This window comes from Natrix helvetica (assembly GCF_964273705.1).
Source record: "Natrix helvetica genome assembly, chromosome: 1".
In the NCBI taxonomy this organism is placed as follows: Eukaryota; Metazoa; Chordata; class Lepidosauria; order Squamata; family Natricidae; genus Natrix; species Natrix helvetica.
The window spans coordinates 40932962-40952863 of NC_138548.1; the positions used below are offsets into that span (position 1 = coordinate 40932962).

The 19902-nt window shown below is 39.5% G+C and overlaps 1 protein-coding gene across 2 annotated transcripts in view; it reads right to left on the bottom strand.

The window, feature by feature from the left end:
- WDR25 (WD repeat domain 25) overlaps window positions 1-19817 on the bottom strand; it is a 78883-nt gene extending 59066 nt beyond the window's left edge. The window contains exons 1-2 of one of the 2 annotated variants that reach the window (XM_081938929.1): window positions 19694-19817; window positions 16710-17467 (exon numbers count right to left, since the gene is read on the bottom strand). In XM_081938929.1, coding sequence (XP_081795055.1) covers window positions 16710-17390 — 681 coding nt within the window. In that variant the 5' untranslated portion in view covers window positions 17391-17467; window positions 19694-19817. The other variant, XM_081938930.1, reaches the window with a different exon arrangement.
- Between the last annotated feature and the right edge of the window lie 85 nt (window positions 19818-19902).

Below are 19902 nucleotides of genomic sequence, written 5' to 3' on the forward strand. Positions count from 1 at the left end.
CCGTCTCCGTGCTGTGACCGGGTCGGAAACCGGACTGGCGCGGGTCTAGATAGTCGGTTTCTTCCAGGTGTCGTGGGAACTGCTGTGCCACCACATTCTCTACAACCTTCGCTAGAAAGGGAAGGTTGGAGACAGGACGATAATTAGCTAGTTCCGTATAGCATAGCCTGATTTAGCACAAATAGCTGATTGATGGTTGGATTGGCCTCCCAGAATCCTGCCTATCAGCTGTTCCAGGCAGCGGGGATCACCACCACTCATTGCTCCCACCGTCACCTATTGCTGCTGCCCCTATTACCGCCTCCACATGCCCCATTTTCAGCCTTCACGCATCCCATTTTTGTCCTCTACATGCCCCATTTTCAGCCTGTTCCAGGGGGTGGGAATCGGCGCCTTTACCAACCGCCTGGAACGGACCAAAAATGGGGCATATGGGGACCAAATATGGGATGCATGGAGGCCAAAAATTGGGTGCGCAGAGGCTGAAACAGGGATGTGCAGAGGCCAAAAACAAGACACGTGGAGGTGATCCCCGCAACCTGGAATAGCTGATAGGCGGTATTCCAGGAGGCCGATCCAACCGCCAATCAGCTGCTCGTGCTAAATCAGCCTAAGCTGAAGCTGACCAAGCTGTTTACTGTTAGGAGGCATATTTCTGGGAGGCAGAAGCTGAAGGGTGGGGGCCAGCAGGAGGGCAACATTTGGTCTATAAGACACACAGACATTTCCACCCACTTTTGGAGGGATTTCGGTCTTACACACCAAAAAATTATCACAGCATTCCTGTGGTCTCATCATCAAGATTTGAGTGCTTTGCAACCCTCAGATGTCTATGACTCTTGCAACATCCACAGTCACACACTGCCATTTGTGTGCTTCACGGCTGACTTCCTACAAGCAGTGTCAATGGAGTAAAATCACAAATCATGGTCACATGATGTGTCTCTTAATGACTGTGGATTAACTTAACTGAAGTGAGGTTGTAGTCCAGTGCAGTCACATGTCTCACTTAATGCCTGTGCAGTGGAGTTGCTGGTTATTAAGGGAGCACTACCTGCACCAGGCTAGGTATCATCATTAGTGCATGAGAGAGTACAGTTTACTGGGAGATTGCATATAACACCTGGCTGGGATATGATTTCTTCATTGGTTAGGCTGGTATTGCTTCATATCAGATTGCTTATCTGGTATTGATTGTCTACTATTGAATGTAAGCCAAGATTTGGTTTGCTTATGGTTTAGAGTTTATTATGACCATTGTAGTTTGTAAACCACAGAAATTTACTTAAACTATCGATTGGCTTCTAGAAGCAATTCAAAATACTGTTTTGACCTATAAACTCCTACATGGTTTGATATCCAGAAACCTTAAACTTAACCGTCTGTTACAAGCATAACGGTATGAAGCAAAGAGTTCACAGTTCCTATGTGAGGATGAAGCGAGAGATTCAGAGGATGGGGCCAAAAGTCCATGCTTTTTAGTGATCCTAACTTCCAGAGACAGTGAAAATGGAGCTGTTAAGAAAGTGCTAATATATCTTGCTGTTGGGAGATGCCAATAAACAATGTCTTTTTAGTATCCGAAGAAGCATGTTTAATTTTGTGTTTTCATACTGGGAGTATGATGTTATAAAAATAAAGCAAAAAAGTTACCCCAGGCATTATTTCCCATCTGCCAGCCTGAAAACATAACTTCTGCAATAGCAACCATTCTTATATGACTTCATTCATAAAACAAAGAGCTTAAAGGTTGGGGAAGGTTTTGAGGCCATTCTCTTCTTATTCAGGGAACGGGTAAAAACATAAAAGTATCGCCAGACTTCAGCAGCTTTCACAGAAGCTGTGCATGCACACATGTGTATGTGTATGTGTTGTAATGCAACCCTTTGACTCCTCTGACATAGAGAGTAACATTTTATATAATGTAATAAATAAAACTAATTATCTAGCTCTATTTATTTCATTACTCTAATACATTGAGGATCCGATCTTCAGGCAAAATGGAAATGGTTCTACTCACTTCCAGACAATAATCATTTATTAAAAGAGACAAAGCAGCTTCATCTAAAATAAAAGTGTGCAGCTTGAAGCTTATACCTGACACCTCAACTGCATATCAATCACAGTAGCTGGCCTCTAACAGTCTATTTGAGCATATCATTATGACTATGTATTTTGAAAAAGGTATTGACAGAATCTACCAATTAAAACTTGAATGCTAAGCCTTGCTTCTGATAAACAACCTAACTGGATCACATATTTCCAGAACATTGCAATTGCTAGCTATTCATTAGAAATCCAGATGTATAACTTCTTTTTATTGTTTTCAGAACAAGCATTCCAGCAAGGACATTCACTTTGAAGTATTACAGTTATGCCATTATGGGTGCTCCTCCCCATAATGGGGAAAAATATGACATTTAACTTATATCTACTGTTAAAAACTACAGATCTGCTTAAGATTCCACATATTTATAAAAAATAGTAAAAATATTTTATGCTACTGCCTTTAAAAAAACAGTCATAAAAACTATAGTGTCATCACTCTTAATTTCTTTGCTGCCAGATTATATCTGTATGTTACTCCAGAAAATTTTCAGGTATGTAACTAGGACTTTTCCCCAAAACTAGGATTCTCCATTTAACCCTGGGTTCCTCTTGGGAGACAAAGAATGGGATTCAACAGAATTCATAGAGACAGTATAGATAAAACCTACGTTCTCCACCTGAGCCTTTCAGAAACAGGGTTAGACACACACACACACACACACACACACACACACACACACACACACACAAACATACAATACATATTCTTGACTAATAACAAAAAAGTTCTAAGTGTTCTAAAAAGATAGGAGAACATGCAGTGGTTAAACAATGAAATACCAGTGCCAAATTATAAAATATATAAAGAGAGAAAGTGTGAACATACTAGAACAATGTATATCCCCATAATAACTTTGTTGTTGTTATTGCCTTTGAGACAGTGTTGAATCCTGACACCGCATGGACAAGTCCATCCAGTTTTCTCTGCAAGATTTCGGAAGTGGTTTTCCATTGCCAGTTTTCTAGGGCTAAGATACAAGGTGATTGGCCCCAGATAGCTTAATTCCTAAAGCAGGACTAGAATTCATAGTCTCCCAGTTTCTAGCTTGGTGCCTTTACCACTACACCAAACTGGTTCTCATTCCATATTCATTAGAAAAACAATAAAAAATTATAGACATCTAAATTATTTAAAAAGAGAGGAAGGTTATCATCTGTCTTTTAGCTGGAGGTGACATTCTGCATTAGTTGTAGACGTTCAACGGTAATGTTAAAACAAGCAGCGCATAGGAATCTGATATTTGTTGCCAGGTTTTTCAATTGAACTATACATCTTATACTGTATACTGTGTGTATGTCTGTGTGCGTGTATAAATTTTTATATAAATTATATATATATAAATTAAAAAGATGGAAAAATTCTGAAGTGATTTTTTGTGATTGGTCTGATTTTTTACATCTCAAAATGGGCATTTTAACATCTGAAAACTGGCATTTTAACAAGATGTGTATATATTTATAACTATAAAAGAATAAAGCTAAATATACAAAAAGATATTAAAACAAAAAAAGCAGAAAGTAGAACTTTTCCCTTGATAATCTCAATACCACAATATAAGCAAAATGTGAACTTTTTTTTATCAAGAACATTGCATAGTTGCATTGACATGATCCATGACTAGTGAATGAAAGAAGTTTCATGCAGGTTATTAAAATTCTTATTCTTTGGCTTCAAGAACATTGCATAGTTGCATTGACATGATCCATGACTAGTGAATGAAAGAAGTTTCATGCAGGTTATTAAAATTCTTATTCTTTGGCTTCTTCCTTTTAGTAGCTATTTAAAAGATTTTTGACACAAGAAAGAAAAAGAAAAGAAAAAGAAGAATGTTTCCTCTGAAAAACCAGCACCACAAACCTGCCTATCAATGAATAAGAGCATTCCCAGGGAGATTTCCAGCAGAGATTTTCAATACAAGAACATGACAGAAAGGGGGGGAAATCAATATTATACATGCTTGCTGTCCCTCTATCTCTATCTCTCCCACACACACATACGCACATTTTGATTTCATTTCCACATTCACATTACCTTACAAAATCCCCACATAACCTTTGGAATGATGAAACTCAGGTTCTTCAACACAGAGAAATCAAGTTAAAAGATAGCACTGATTAGCTAAAATCAAATGTATTTACATTATAGCAGTCTTTCTACAGAAATAATAAATGATATGAAAAGAAAATGGACTTTTGGAGGTATATGAGTTAAAGATAGCATTTAATTTTAGGCTTGCAAATTGCCAATTTGACGTCTGTTTTTCAGATTGTTTTTCAAATATTGGATGTATTTATTTTTAACTGTCTATACACCGCTTTTCATTCCACATCAAAGTCATCAATCCGAGAGTACACCAAATTCAGCAAATACAACCAAGCAAAACCATAGCATGAAAAACTACTAAAAGGTAAGATTAAAAATGCATTCTCTGCCTGTCTACTCAAATCAAGTCTCACCAAGTTCAGTGTGCCTTAATTGCTCAGAAATTGATCTAACAGAGGAACACAAACTGAATCTCCAAGTGAAACATGCAGTCCCCTAATCCCTTACCAAAACTGCCAATGAATTATAAATGCACATAGAATTAAATCCATAGAATTGATCAATTTAAGTTTAATGTTAATTTGTTTTTGCCTAGTCCTTTTTATTCCTTTATTCTGCCATGCCATTTGGGGAGATGCAAAGTCAAACACTCCACTCAGAGGCAAAGCATGGTATATTAAAAATTGTAAGTCTGCTGAAACCTTGCATAGAACATAAGTTATCTATTACCAATTTTAAATTTAACATGGCTTGCCGATTCTAATATTAATCTGACCCACCATGAACCTAGCACAATGTTTTTTTCCTGACAAAACAGTACAGGCTTTGCTTTCCGCCAATTATGAGACTGAAGGAAATCATAGTGACTACTTAAGACCCTAGCAAAATCTGCGAAGTCCAAAAATGATACATGTTTTTCTCAGCTTCCTCATTTCCAATGTAACCCATAAATAATTCCTGAATCTGAAGAAAGAAATGCAGTTTCTGAAGTTCTCATGTAAAAATGCTTTCAATGCTCTATATCAGTGATAGCTAACCTTTTAGGCACCAAGTGCCAAAAGTGTCCATGCACACACCCATAATTCAATGCGCGCCTGACCCACTGCTCACCCTGACCCTGGGCACATGTGTGCTCCCCAGTGTGTGTCCCAACCCTGTGCATGCATGCCCTGTCTCCCGTGCATGCACGTGCGACCTTCTGTGTTCACCCCGCTCCCTGCATGTGTGTACAACCCCAGCGCATGTAGGTCTGACCTCCAGCACGTGCCCCACCCCCACACATGCATATAACCCCACACACATGTATCCCATCCCCACACATGTGTGCACATCTCCCACATGCGCCCCATACCTCCCATGCATGCATTCGCATCTCCCACATGTGCCCTGTGCATGGGCAAGAGAGATCCAAAAACCAGCTGGCCAGTGGGAGGTGTCCGCACATGTGCAGCAGAGCTGACTCGACGGCTGGCATGCCCACAGAGAGGACTCTGTGTGCCATAGGTTCGCCATCACGAATATATGAAATGATAAACAAAATCGTAAAGGAATACCACAAGCTCAGAGGAATGAGAAGAAACTTCCAAACAAGCATAAAGGAATATCTTTCTAATACAAACTTATTTTTAATGTATTAAATTAATTAAATTGTATTAAATTAATGTAATTGCATGTTACTAAATTGATCTAAACTCTGAGTGGGATTTTCCGTAGCCGTTAAAGCCCAACACTTATTTAAATCTAAGAATCCTTTTAAACAAACAGCTTCCAAAATGAAACTGCCCCGTATTGGACCGGGACGCCCTACGCACAGTCACCCATGCGCTTAAAACCACCCTCCGAGCAAACCGGAAGTGACTTGCTCGGAGGGTCGTTTTAAGCGCTCCAAAGGCGTCAGGGACGCCTCCGGACAGTCCCTGAAGCCTTCGGAACGCTTAAAACCACCCTCCGAGCAACCCGGAAGTGACTTCCGGTTTGCTCGGAGGGTGGTTTTAAGCGTTCCGAAGGCTTCAGGGAAGCCTCCGGACGGTCCCTGAAGCCTCCGGAGGGCCTCCGGGGGGAGCAGGGGAGGCTCTTTTCGCCCTCCCCAGGCTCCTATAAAGCCTCTGGAGCCTGGGGAGGGTGAAAAATGGCTTTTAAAAAGGTGAACTCACAAAAATGAACAAGAAAATCTGTTTGATGTAAAATGATTGAAATTATTTGAAGATAAAAGTTTATATGCTGACAAAGTATTATTAACTTGTAATAATCTAATGTATTAATAAATGAAAAGTATGAGCACGGGGGGAGGGACCACCTCCTGCATATTGTAACTGCCAAAATTTGTAACCTATTCCACTACCCCTTTCCTTGTTTATTTTTTTAAAAACCAATAAAACTTTGTTTTTTTAAAAAAAAGGTGAACTCAGCTGGCCAGCGGGCGCATGTGCGCTGGCCAGCTAACAGAGCAGTGCCTCGCGTGCCATAGGTTCGCCATCACTGCTTTAGGAGAACAGGGTTGATCAAATCCAACTTCCTTTTCCCAAAACCAAGAGCTATGTAGCCTACAAAAAAACCTGGCAAATTTATTAATATCACAGCTGTGTCACCTTGGGTCACTTGCTTCCTTTCACACAAAGAAAATATAGTGGCAAACCAGTGCCAAAATTCTGCCAAGAAAACTTCCTGGACTTGTCTAGGCAATCACCAAGAGTCAGGACTGAGTTGAAGGCCTCATACACATACACTAAATCATGTAAGATACAACATTTTGAAAATATGTGACAGCAACTGTATTTCTAGATAGAAAGATATAGAAAGAAAAAGTGTGAAGTGGTACTAAAAAGATACCCTTCCATAGTCTGTGGCTTCTGCTTTTGCTCAGGGATGCTCAGTAAACTGTCAAGGCTTTCTTGGGAGTCCAGCGTATGCTCTAAGGGTTTGCATGGTTAATAAATTCAGGTTGAACTTTCAAAATAATTAGATTGTTTTAAGAGAGCCATGCCATCACAAGTCAGATGAGTAACATAGATTTTTTTCTGCTTTCTGCCCATTCAATCACTTCCCTATTAGTAACTGTTTTCCACTGTAGCTAAAAGGGTGAATATTTCTTCATTCTGCTGAAAAACTAAATAAAGGGAAGGTCAATTCTAATAAATGCTTAAATATTACTCATAATTTAGTATATAAACCATATTATATATTATCTTATTATATGTAACATATATAAATCTCATATGAAAGGCCAGACCAAATACATTGGGACCAACACAATTACTGCAAAAGGTGATGGAACAATATCCCAGTTGCCTTTGCAGACTGCACATGCATGCAGGTATTGTGTGTTTTGATTGTACCAAAACATCAGGCGTTATGCAAAAAGAAATGTAGGAAAAGACAGACATAAAACCCTAGCAATCTAGATCCAGAAAATATTTGATGTGCAAAAAGCAGATAATTTCAATGTTGGACCAACAAAATGTCTGTCTTAGGTTCCAAGCAGCAAAAGACTTGAAAATAAGCAAAGATCGAGATAAACTGTGTATGAACAATTCTGCTGCAGCTCTGTAAGGCACAGGATGAGGAAGAAGGACTTGCAAGAATATGTAAATCGTGCATGATATTAGTGCTTCATCCAGGGCAAAAAGTTGGAAGTCCTTTTCATTATGCAGACATCTGGATCAATTTATATGCTGCAACTTTTAGAACCTCATAACCCTTTTATTTTTCCCCTACAGACTTTGCTTCAACATTTGATTGCATCAGAGGTGGGTTGCTAATCTTTTTAATACTGGTTCAGGGGTGCTCCTGTGCACGCTTGGACGTATGCGCAACATTTGTAGCAAGCACAGAAGCGTCCAGGTGGGTGGGCGGAGCCTCCCACCGCCGCTACTATCAGTTCAGCCGGTCCAGGCTGAACTGGCAGCAACCCACCTCTGGATTGCATATTAAGAATAGAAAAAGTGGCTTCTCTTCTATACCCACAAAGAAAACCAAATTTGTACTTCTTCCTGAATGATATAGTTCCGTGATGGCGAACCTATGGCACGCATGCCACAGGTAGAACATGGAGCCACATCTGAGGGCAGGCGAGGCATTGCCTTATGTCAGCTCCAGCATGCATGTGCGTGCTGGCCAGCTGATTTTCAGGTTTCCAGAGGGCAAGGGAGTCCATTTACGCCCTCCCCAGGCTTCAGGAAAGCCGCCAAAGCCTGTGAGTGGTGAAAAACAGGCCCAACGGGCCCAACGAAAGTTCAGAAATGAACTTCTTGTAGGCCCATTGGCCATTATTCGCCCTTCCAAGGCTTCAGGAAAGCCTCCTGAAGCCTGGGGAGGGCAAAAAACGGACCCACTGGAAGACGGAAAACAGGGTGGGGGAGGCCATTTCGCCCTTCACAGGCTCTAGGAAAGGCACTGGAGCCTGGGGAGGGTGAAAAATAGGCCCACCGAAAGTCAGGAAATGTGCTGTTTCCGGCCTCTAAAGGGCCTGGTGGGGAACAGAGGAGGCTATTTTTGCCCTCCCCAGGCTCCAAGAAAGCCATGTGCGTATGCATGGGAGGGCAATGGGGGGGTCGCATGCGCATGCACAGTGGGCACAACAGTGGGCATTTAATTATGGGTGTGAGCAAGCGCATGCACCCGAGGGAAAAAAGGCTTACCATCACTGATATAGCCCCTTATTTAATTCACCAAGGTGGCAAACATTCTCTCTTATCCGTAAAGAAGACAGATGATAAAATAAAAACTGCAACCCTGAGCTATCTATGAATTATTAATTTATTTTCAAACATTTTGCCACATGCAAAGTGCTTTATCGTAAGTAGCTTATTTATAAATCATGATTTACTAATCGATCTCAATCATATACTGTATATATTTTCTCTTTACATATGCTGTTCAATCTCAGAATACTTCTCTAAGGAAATGTGCTTTCTGAACATGAATAACTGTTATTCTCAGAGTAATGATAGAAAGAAAATATTTCTAGAAAGAATTCTCCTTTAGAATTATTTTGTCATTAATTTTATTGCATGCAAGGAAAGGGAAAGAGAGGTTTTTTCCCACATAACCAATTTTTCTAAACATAATTTGTAATTTTTCATAATGAATAAAAATAGAAACAAGTCTAACTTTCCAATTTTTTAGGTTAAATGAACTTAGAATCAGAAGATATAAAAATTACTGTACAGCAGTACATAGTAGCAGACACTATAGCTAAACATTCCTATCTCCTGATTAAGGAGTATATAATGAAATAAATACATGATTTCTTGAACCTATAATAGTAATAGCACTTAAAACTTATACATGCTTCATAGAGCTTTACAGGGACACAGTGGCTCAGTGGCTAAGACGTTGTGCTTGTTGATCAGAAAGGTCGGCATTTTGATGGCTCGAATCCCTAGCGCCCCATAACAGCGTGAGCTCCCATTACTTGTCACAGCTTCTGCCAACCTAGCAGTTCGAAAGCATGTAAAAATGCAAGTAGAAAAAAATAGGAACCACCTTTGGTGGGAAGGTAACAGCGTTCCGTGTGCCTTCGGCATTTAGTCGTGTCGGCCACATGACCACATAGACATCTTTGGACAATGCTGGCTCTTCTGTTTTGAAACGGAGATGAGCAACGCGGTCTAGAGTTGGGAACAACTAGCACATATGTGTGAGGGGAACTTTTAGCTTTACCTTTAGTGCTTTACAGCCTCTATAAACAGTTTACAATGTTACCATATTGCTCCAACAGTCCGGGTCCTCATTTTACCGACCTCAGAAGGATGAAAGGCTGAGTCAACCTTGAGCCGCTCAGAATCAAACTCCTGGAGAGAGCAGTGAGTTAGCCTGCAATATTGCATTCTAACTATTGAGCCATATAATATTTAATAATATAATATTATTAAATATAATATATATAACCTGTTATATTTACAGTAATAATAATTTTATTATAATTATATTCTGATTTTTTTCTTTAAAGTGTCTGGCAAGATGAACATTGTGGGAAGTAAAATTTGGTTCTCCCTAAACATACGTACATCAACTGAGTAAAAATGGTTAGATATTCTGATTCATTCTATTAGCCACACAAAACAAAATAGTTGGTAGAGACAACATATCTATAATTACATGCACAGAAACACAATCCCTATACAATGATTTGGACTGTACTAAGGTGACTACTTAGGGGAAGTTGAACGGAAGATAGTCCAGTCCTTATCAAGAGAGGCCCATTATTTCCTGAGAAAATTTCTGGTCAGTGATGCAATGCAACTCCTAATTATTTTGTCAGATTCTCGGTATCTTACTAAACAACTATTCAGCAGACTACTAAAAACCTAAATCTATTACAGAGTTGTGAGTGCTAAAAGGGTCAACATTAGCTATTATCTTTCTACCACAACAAGGGCAGCCGAAATGCTGGTGATAGCAAAGGGAAATGGGGAAATTGATGAGAAAAGTTCAGGCAATTGAAGGGTACACACACGGTTTACATTTACCCATCACTTCTGTAATGAATAAAGGTAAAGGTTCACCTCAGACATATGTGCTAGTCATTCTCGACTCTAGGGGGCGGTGCTCATCTCCGTTTCAAAGTGAAAGAGCCAGTGCTGTCCGAAGCTGTCTCCGTGGTCATGTGGCCAGTATAACTAAACACCGAAGGCGCATAGAACACTGTTACCTTCCCACTAAAGGTGGTTTTTTTCTACTTGCATTTTTACATGCTTTCGAACTGCTAGGTTGGCAGAGTCGGGAGCTCACTCCATTACGCAGCACTAGGGATTCAAATTGCCAAAATGCTGACCTGATCCACAAGCTCAGCGTCTTAAACCAACCCAAAAAACTGCCTAAGCATATTTGATAAGTGAAATTATTGATAAAGAATCTTTTGCTGGTACTAACTAGGAAAAAAAGATTCTGATTATTAAACAATCTCTTCAGCACTTTTGCTGCTATTTGTAATTGTTGCTCATTCAGATTTAGGAATGTATTTGTTCTATACAGTATAATAAGTTTACTTTTGCTGTTGATTTTACTTGCTGTTGATGTTGCCCAGACTTGCTTTACTGGGCAGATGTGTGGCATTAAATTTAATAAATCAATATTTTTAGTACTAGTGTGGATTTCTTTATGCTGTTATATTCTGTGAATCACCCTGAACCATATCTACGGAAGACAGTTAAAATATGCCTTGTTTAAAATGCACAGATATCAGTTATCTTTCTGATAGCTTAGGGTAGTGTTTCTCAACTTTGACAACATTAAGATGTTGTCTTCAACTCTCAGAATTCCCCAGCCAGATTTCTGATTTAGATATTTGTCTGAAAACGCATCAGAATAGTAGACTGACAAAGGTCCAGTTTGTACACTGTACCAAACAATTCTTTATAACAATTATCAGTGCCATTTTTCATCCACATTCACAAGATTAGTTAAGATTACCTAGCCCTCGACGAAAAAGCAGAATGCTGTGTTGAGGTCACAAATGTCTTTACTCCTTCTCTCTCAAGTTGTAGTTTGAAACATAGGGTTTGAAACTACAGCTACTCCTCAACTTACAGCAGTTCAGTTAGTGACTGTTCAAAGTTATAGTGGCCCTTGAAAAAGTGACTTATTACTTTTTTCACACTTGCGACCGTTGTAGCATCCCCATAGTCACCTGATCAAAATTCAGTTGCTTGGCAAGTGGTTCATCTTTATGACAGTTGGAGTGTCTTGGGGGTCACATGATCAGCTTTTGTGACCTTCTGACGAGCAAAGTCAATGGAGAATCTGGATTCACTTAACAACCATGTTACTAACTTAAGAAATGCAAAGATTCACTTAATAACAGCGGCAAGAAAATTCATAAAATGGGGCAAACTCACTTAAGAAATGTTTCATTTGGCAACATAAATTTTGAGCTCAATTGTGGTTGCAACTCATAAATTTCATTAGTACAAATGAATTTACATTTAGAAAAGGAGACAGAAAAATAAACATATTTGTAATCCTTGCAATTGCTTTAAAGTAGCTAAAATTCCTTCCCAGATTAAATGCGATGATGACCCTATACTGCTGTCTATTAAAAAGTAGCCTTCTTGCAATGACATACCAAGCTAAGAAGCAAATTGCAGTTAGGATTCTAGTCTTGCAACATTTATATTTAATCTAACTGTGCCCTCTACTGGCTTCAAAGTTACAGGGCAACAGTAAAAACAAAAGTAACAGTATTTATCACTTTTTAAGAAATAAACCTCTACAATAGTTATTCCACAAAACTATTAAACAGGAATTACTTAAGTTTCAGTATCCAGAAGTTTTTCAACATTTATATGACTATATGCATTATATATGTGTGTGTGTGGTTTTGTTTTATCCAATAATTCTCAATCCTTGACTTATTGGCAAAAACAATGGCCATTGTTAATTTTAAATCCTGATTGTCTAAATGTACCAGTTGAAAATCTGCATTTTTGAAAAGGAATTCAAGAGATCATTTTAGCATATCTGTCATGTACTTATTGCAATATATGGCTCTCATATTTAAATTAGGAAACATACTTATTTCTTATTTAGAAACGGGCCTTCTTGTCAATTAAGTTTTTAGATTACAAAGTAGGAAGTAAGAAGTGGCTTGATTACTGAAATAATAAGAATAATTATTAGGGGGATAAAAATGCCAAATCTACTCTAAACATCTGGATGACCATGCGAATAATAATAATAACAACCACCACCACCACCACCACCTAGATTACAAGTTACAAGTACCTAGGCATATTGGAAGCAGATAACATCTTGAATGGAAAAGAAAAAGAGACAATGCAAAAGGAATACATCAGAAGGGTCCGCAAAATATTAAAATCAAAGCTGAATGCTGGAAACATAATTAAAGCCATTAATACATGGGCAGTTCCAGTGATACGCTACTCAGCTGGAATCATCAACTGGACTCTGGCTGAACTGGAAAACCTGGACCGGAAAACATGCAACCTTTTGATTATGTACCACACTTTACATCCACAAAGTACCTGCCAAGAAAAATAGGCAGCAGGGGGCTATTGCAAATCCATCAAACTGTAGAAGAAGAAAAACAAAATTTGAATGATTATGTGAACCAAAGTATAGAAAAATTGCTGCAGGCTGTGAAAACAGGAGAACAGCATAAAAACAACAGAAACAAAGGCAGAATATAAGGGAAAAAACAACTGGAATACAGATTAAATAGATGGAAAACCAAAGCTTTGCATGGACAGCACTTGAAAAACAGAAAGAAAATGTGATGACAACTTGACATGGACATGGCTTAAGATGGGAACTATCAAGAAAGAAATGGAAGGTTTAATACGGCTGCTCAAGAACAAGCACTACAAACTAATGCCATAAAAGCGAAGATACAAAAATCCACTGACAACCCAAACTGCCGACTTTGCATTAACAACGTCGAAACTGTTTCACATTTAATATGTGAATGCAGCAAAATCGCACAGATTACAAAGCTAGACATGACCGAGTTGCTAAATTAATCCACTGGTCATTATGTAAAAAATATGATTTACCTTGTACCCAGAAAGTCATGGGAACATAAAGTGGAAAAAGTTATCAAAAATGAGAAGGTGAAGATCTTGTGGGACTTTCGAATACAAACAGATTGTCATTTGGAGCACAATACGCCAGATATTACGGTTGTAGAGGGCCGAAGGGTACAGTTTATTGATATCGCTGTTCCTGGAGATGCTAGAGTCGAAGAAAAAGAACTAGAAAAAATAATGAAATATCGCGACCTGGTCAGCAAAACTACACGGTTATGGATGAAGCAAGTAACAGTGATACCCATTGTCATCGGGGCACTTGGCACCATGTCCAAGAATTTTACAACATACACCCACAAATTGCAGCTTCCTGCAATAACACCAGCAGAACTGCAAAAAACTGTGCTACTCGGAACATCTTAAGAAGGTAGTTGGTTGATACCTAGGATGCTGGAAGCAAACCGTATCAACCATTAGCACTAGTCACTGGTATTTCTAATGCATTTTTGAATATTCAGTTGACTGAGTTTCACATTTAATGAATAAAGTATAGTAATACTAATATCACAACACTGTTCAAATAAATCATTGATCAACACTGTCCATATATATAGCAACAATGGAGTTTGAATTGTATAAATGTGCCACTTTTACCATCAATGGAGGAAAATAGTGAAAATGAAGACAATCAAGATAGCCTATGGAAATAAAATTAAATGTCTGGATAAAAATAATCATTACAAATCCCTGGGCATCCCTATTTATTTCTGAATACTCTTTATTTCTGAATTGATTCTGCTGGATAAGGGCTATCTTATGCACACAAATGGAAGTTATCTGTTTTGAAACTGGGATTTCTTTTGTGTAAAAATGCATAAAACTTCAAGGACTAAGCTAGACATGATGTCCTGACCAGTGGTGGGATTCAAAATTTTTACTCTCGGCTCTGTGGGGGTGGCTTGGTGGACATGGCTTGGTGGGTGTGGCAGGGGAAGGATACTGTAAAATCTCCATTCTTACCCCACTTTAGGGAAAGGATAATGTAAAATCTCCATCCCCTCCCCACTCCAGGGAAAGGATACTGCAAAATCCCCATTTCCTCCTGATCATCTGACACTTGGGAGGCAGAGAATAGATGGGGCGGGCCAGTGGTGGGTTTCTGCAGGTCCGCACCGGTTCGGGTGAGCCGGTTGGTCAATTAACCCGGAAGTATGTTCCTGCCCCGCCCCTGTCGCTCGCTCGCCCCCCCGCCCATCAGGAAGCCGCTCCATTGCTAAACCAAGCCGCACGCCTATCCATCGAAAACAGCGCTAAGTGGGGTGGGGAATCCTCCCTTTCCTCCTCTCAGTGATCTTTTGCGAAGGGAAACAGCTCTAAGAGAGGGAAAAGCCTCCCATCGAAAACAGCGCTGAGTGGGGTGAGGAATCCTCCCTTTCCTCCTCTCAGTGATCTTTTGCGAAGGGAAACAGCTCTGAGAGGGGGAAAAGCCTCCCATCGAAAACAGCGCTGAGTGGGGTGAGGAATCCTCCCTTTCCTCCTCTCAGTGATCTTTTGCGAAGGGAAACAGCTCTGAGAGAGGGAAAAGCCTCCCATCGAAAACAGCACTGAGTGGGGTGGGGAATCCTCCCTTTCCTCCTCTCAGCGATCTTTTGCGAAGGGAGGCTTCTCAAAATGGGATGCCCCCATCTCTTTGCACCCCTCAATCCATCTCTCTCTCTCCCTCTGCCCTCCCCCAATGGCTCAGCATGAAAAACTGGGGGGAACCGTGAAGAGGAAAAGGAGGAGGAAGGAAAGGGGGGAGAGAAAGAGTGACACACAGAGGGGAAAAGTTGGGAGACGCTCCCTCTAAATACTGATGCCCTCTGCTTTTTGGGGGAAAGGCAGCAATCTCAGGAGGGGAAAGGAGAGGAGGGTCCTTGGTGAAGCTCTATCCCCTATTCCCCCTATCCCAGTTAAACCAGCTCGGTTTGGGACCCAGCCTTTCTAATTTCATTTGGGATCTTCTAACATCCCACTCCCACTCGGTCACATGGCTAGCAAGCCACTCCTACCCAGTCACATGGCCTTCAAGCCACTCCCACAAAGCAGGCCACACCCACAGAATAGGTTCCAAAAAATTTTGAAACCCACCACTGGGCGGCGCCAGTTAGAGGTGGTATTTACCGGTTCTCCGAACTACTCAAAATTTTCATTACCGGTTCTCCAGAACAGTTCAGAACCTGCTGAATACCACCTCTAGTCCTGACTGTTAACAAAATAGCTATGAAACTGACCGCAGAACAAGGATATAGCCCACGGGTGTCAAACTCTCCGCATCATATTGGCATCATGTGACATTTCATGATGTTTCTCCCCTTCATGGAGCTGGGGTGGGCGTGGCCTGCACGTGATGCATCCAGCCCAGAGGCTGCCAGTTTGACACCCCTGGTGTAGGCTGATGCCTCAAATGTTTTTGGGATTAAAAATATGCACTTGTTTCATGATTCTATGTCTCCCAGTATCTCAAAAACCCAAATGCAGCTTTGGAAGCAAGAGAGATACTGCCCACCATTCACATGAGGCTATGCCTGATGGGCATTCTTTCTTCCAATTGCTATGGATATTTTGTTCCTCCCATTCACCCATAAAGCAATAATTTTATTGCAAGATTGTAACTGTTGCTTGTATCCTTATGATTTGTACTGATATTGATACTGTTTCCTGATTGCTTATTTGTACCCTATGACTATCATTAAGTGTTGTACCTTATGATTCTTGATGAATGTATCTTGTCTTTTTATGTACACTGAGTGCATATGCACCAAAGACAAATTCCTTGTGTGTCCAATCACACTTGGCTAATAAAGAATTCTATTCTATTCTATTGATGAAACTACACTGTTCAGTATTTCTCACATCCACAAAATGTACAGATTAATATTCATCAACAGACAATTTAATCTTAATTCAGACTGTTATGGACAAGGTACGGAATATGTTTTGTTCAATATAGTTTAGAAAAGGTTTGGAGGGAGCCTCAATCATTATATAAGTCATAGTTAATTAAAGACATTTATACTGCAGTACGTTACCTTGACAGTTTTATCCATAGAGGCAGAAAGCAACATATGGCTCCACCTCTGCAGAGGACACCAGCGAACTGCATTAACCGGTCCACTGTGTTCAGCCATGTGAAACACCAAGTTCTTTGGAATTTCAGTAACTGCATATTTTGATCCTACGTATGGCATAATATATTGGGAAACTTTAACTGTCATTTTATCTTCAGTTGTACTAAATTTAACTGGAGACGATGCACTCTCGTTTTGGTATTCCTTTTTTCCCTGTTGCAGTTTTTTTGAAACATATGGTCTCAGTTTTTGAATAGTTACATCTCCATCATTATGCATCCTCTTCTGAGCATATGCATTTCCAGAAAGTATTTTAGGTTCCAATGGCTGGGTATACTTAGTCCTTGTTTTTGTCAGAGTACAATTTCTGTTGTGCTGCTGTTGTACTGATGTTATTGTAGTCTTTTCATTAGGTTGCAGATGCTGTTGAAAGGTATCCTCATAAGACATGTTCTTTTTGGATCTTCCCATGTATTCCACAGATTCAGCTTTTGTCTCAGAAATAATATTTAAGTCATCACTGGGCTGAACAACATCCACAGCAGAATCTGTTAGATTGATTTCACTGCTAATAACATCTCCGGATCTCCCAGTCTCTGCTTCAGAATCCGAATCATCATAAGCAACAAGGGAAAAACTCATTATGGGAACTATTGGGGGGCAGGGGGCCCTGAAATGTACTAGTAAGTTTTTGGATTCTTATCAACAATGACTAGGTTCTGTAATGAAAGCACAAATACAAGTAGTCACTTTAAATAATTCAGTTTCTTATCTTTCTTACAAAAGTCATCATAATTTATTTCCAGAACTTAACAATATTTGTACTTTTAATTTCTTAATTAGTGTATTTTACTTAATTAATTAATTTATTACATAAATATATTAAATAAATAATTACTTAATTATTCACATTATATGCTGTCCAATTGGTATGGACTCAGCTTACAGACAAAATTAAATATAAACATCAACAGCAGCAACATGTATAAGCATCTGCAATATTGCATTTAGGCATTAATATCCACAGTAAACATTAAAATGGTTGTTATAATACCTATAATACCTGTTATTAAATATTAAAATACATATATCTCTACTGGTAATTAATATCAATCAAAAAAGAATAATTTAGAACAGTGGTTCTCAACCTGTTGGTCGGGACCCCTTTGGGGGTCCCACGACCCTTTCACAGGGGTCGCCTAAGACCATAGGAAAACACATATTTTCGAAAAAATACAGAAAACATAAAATAATTTTATGGTTGTGGTGGTCACCACAACATGAGGAACTGTATTAAAGGTCGCGGCATTAGGAAGATTGAGAACCACTGATCTAGAACAATTGTGTCTTCACAGGTCTCCAGAAAGCCTGTACTATACAATACAATCTAACATTTAGAGAAAGACTGCTCTAGTTAGTGCTAGTATAAAACAGCACCTCCTTCTCATTTCAGCATCTGACTTTGCAAAAATGCAGAAGAATCAAAAGCTTCTCTCCCTGATCATACAGGGCTGGTTAATTCTAACTCAAGAAGCTCTTGGAGTTACTATATAATCAATAAAATGTCAGTCTCAAAATACTAATTTGGCTGACATATTGCCTTTTCTCAACTAATTTAATTAATTTGCTGAATTTAAAAAAAAAACTGTCAGGGAGCCAGGACTTCTGATTTTATAAAAAGCAAGTAGAGGGCCATGTTCAGTTAAATGAATGAATATATCAATAGATATAGCAGTGTGAATTTAGTGTGTCTAGTATGTAAGTGTGTAAGTGTGTGTCTAGAATACAACATGTAATAAACATACATTTAAGGCTAGCCAATTAGCCTAATAGAATACTGAAACATCAACAATTTGATATATGAGACAATACTACTTGTACCCCTATAGTAAAAAAAAGGGCTTGGATTTAGAAGTGCTCACTATGAAAGTAAACATGGAAAATGAAAAATTTGGATTGTTAAATATTAAAAAGACAATCATATTAACTAGCATGCTGAACTCACAGGTGACAGCAAAAGTGAAAAGCTCAAAGTGTTTTCTTGAGCTCAAAAATAAAGCATTACAAAGAGCGCAGAGAAGAGCAACAAAGATGATGAGGGGATTGGGAGCTAAAATATACCAAGAACGATTGGTTATGTCTAGTTTAATGAAAAGGGGTGACATGATAGCAGTGTTCCAATATCTAAGGGGCTGCCATAAAGAAGAGAAGGTCATCCTGTTCTCCAAAATACCTGCAGGCAGGACAAGAAGCAATGGATGGAAACTAATCTAGGAGAGAACCAATCTAGAACTAAGGGAAAATTTCCTGACAATTAGAACAATTAATCAGTAAAATTACTTGCCTCCAGAAGTTGTGAATGATCCAAACCTGGAGATTTTTAAAAAGAGATTGGACAATCTTTTGTGGTTTCCTGCCTGAGCAGAGGGTTAGGTTATAAAACTTCCAAGGTCCTTTCCAACTCTGTTATTCTGTTATAGATGAATGTGCTAGATAAATAAAGATTACCACCAGCAAGCAAGAACTACTTAGGCCATTTCATAAAAGTAGATGATGCTCTTGAAAAAGCAACTATACTTGGCATGGCTGAAAGTAGAAGCCTGGGAAGTCAAGGAGAAGTCAGTTCCTGCATCTTTTCACACTAGGCAATTTAGCAGGTGGAGGGACACAGAAACGAACCTCTGCTAATCAGCCTGAGAATCTGTCCTCTCTGTATCCGACTAGGCTGTTTAGAAATAGAGGCATTTACAAAACGAGCTTCGCTACGTTTATTTCCTCTCTTAGGGCAAGCAAAGACCGCTCTGGAGCTTAATTGGTACCAACTGCAACCGTTGCCATCGAAGCAGATCCTGAGTGGGCCGAGGACTTAGCGAATAAGAAAGACAGAAAAACGTAGTCACTCAAATCATTGACCTAAAGGGGGACCCACTTTACAGCAACACTACCTGAGCGCAGCCGCCTCTGACATCAGATTTAGATCGCCTTGCAGCGCGGCCATATCCTTTCCTCGATAAAGCCTCCCCTAGGAAACTCGACTTGCTCTCAAACGTTCCTGTTTTACTCTCCTGCGCGTCATCCGCCTTTCTTCCTGGTTTGTGCGCTCTTTCGTTTTATTTTTTATTTTAACGAGAGTTTGGCCTCTCTGGCGGACCTT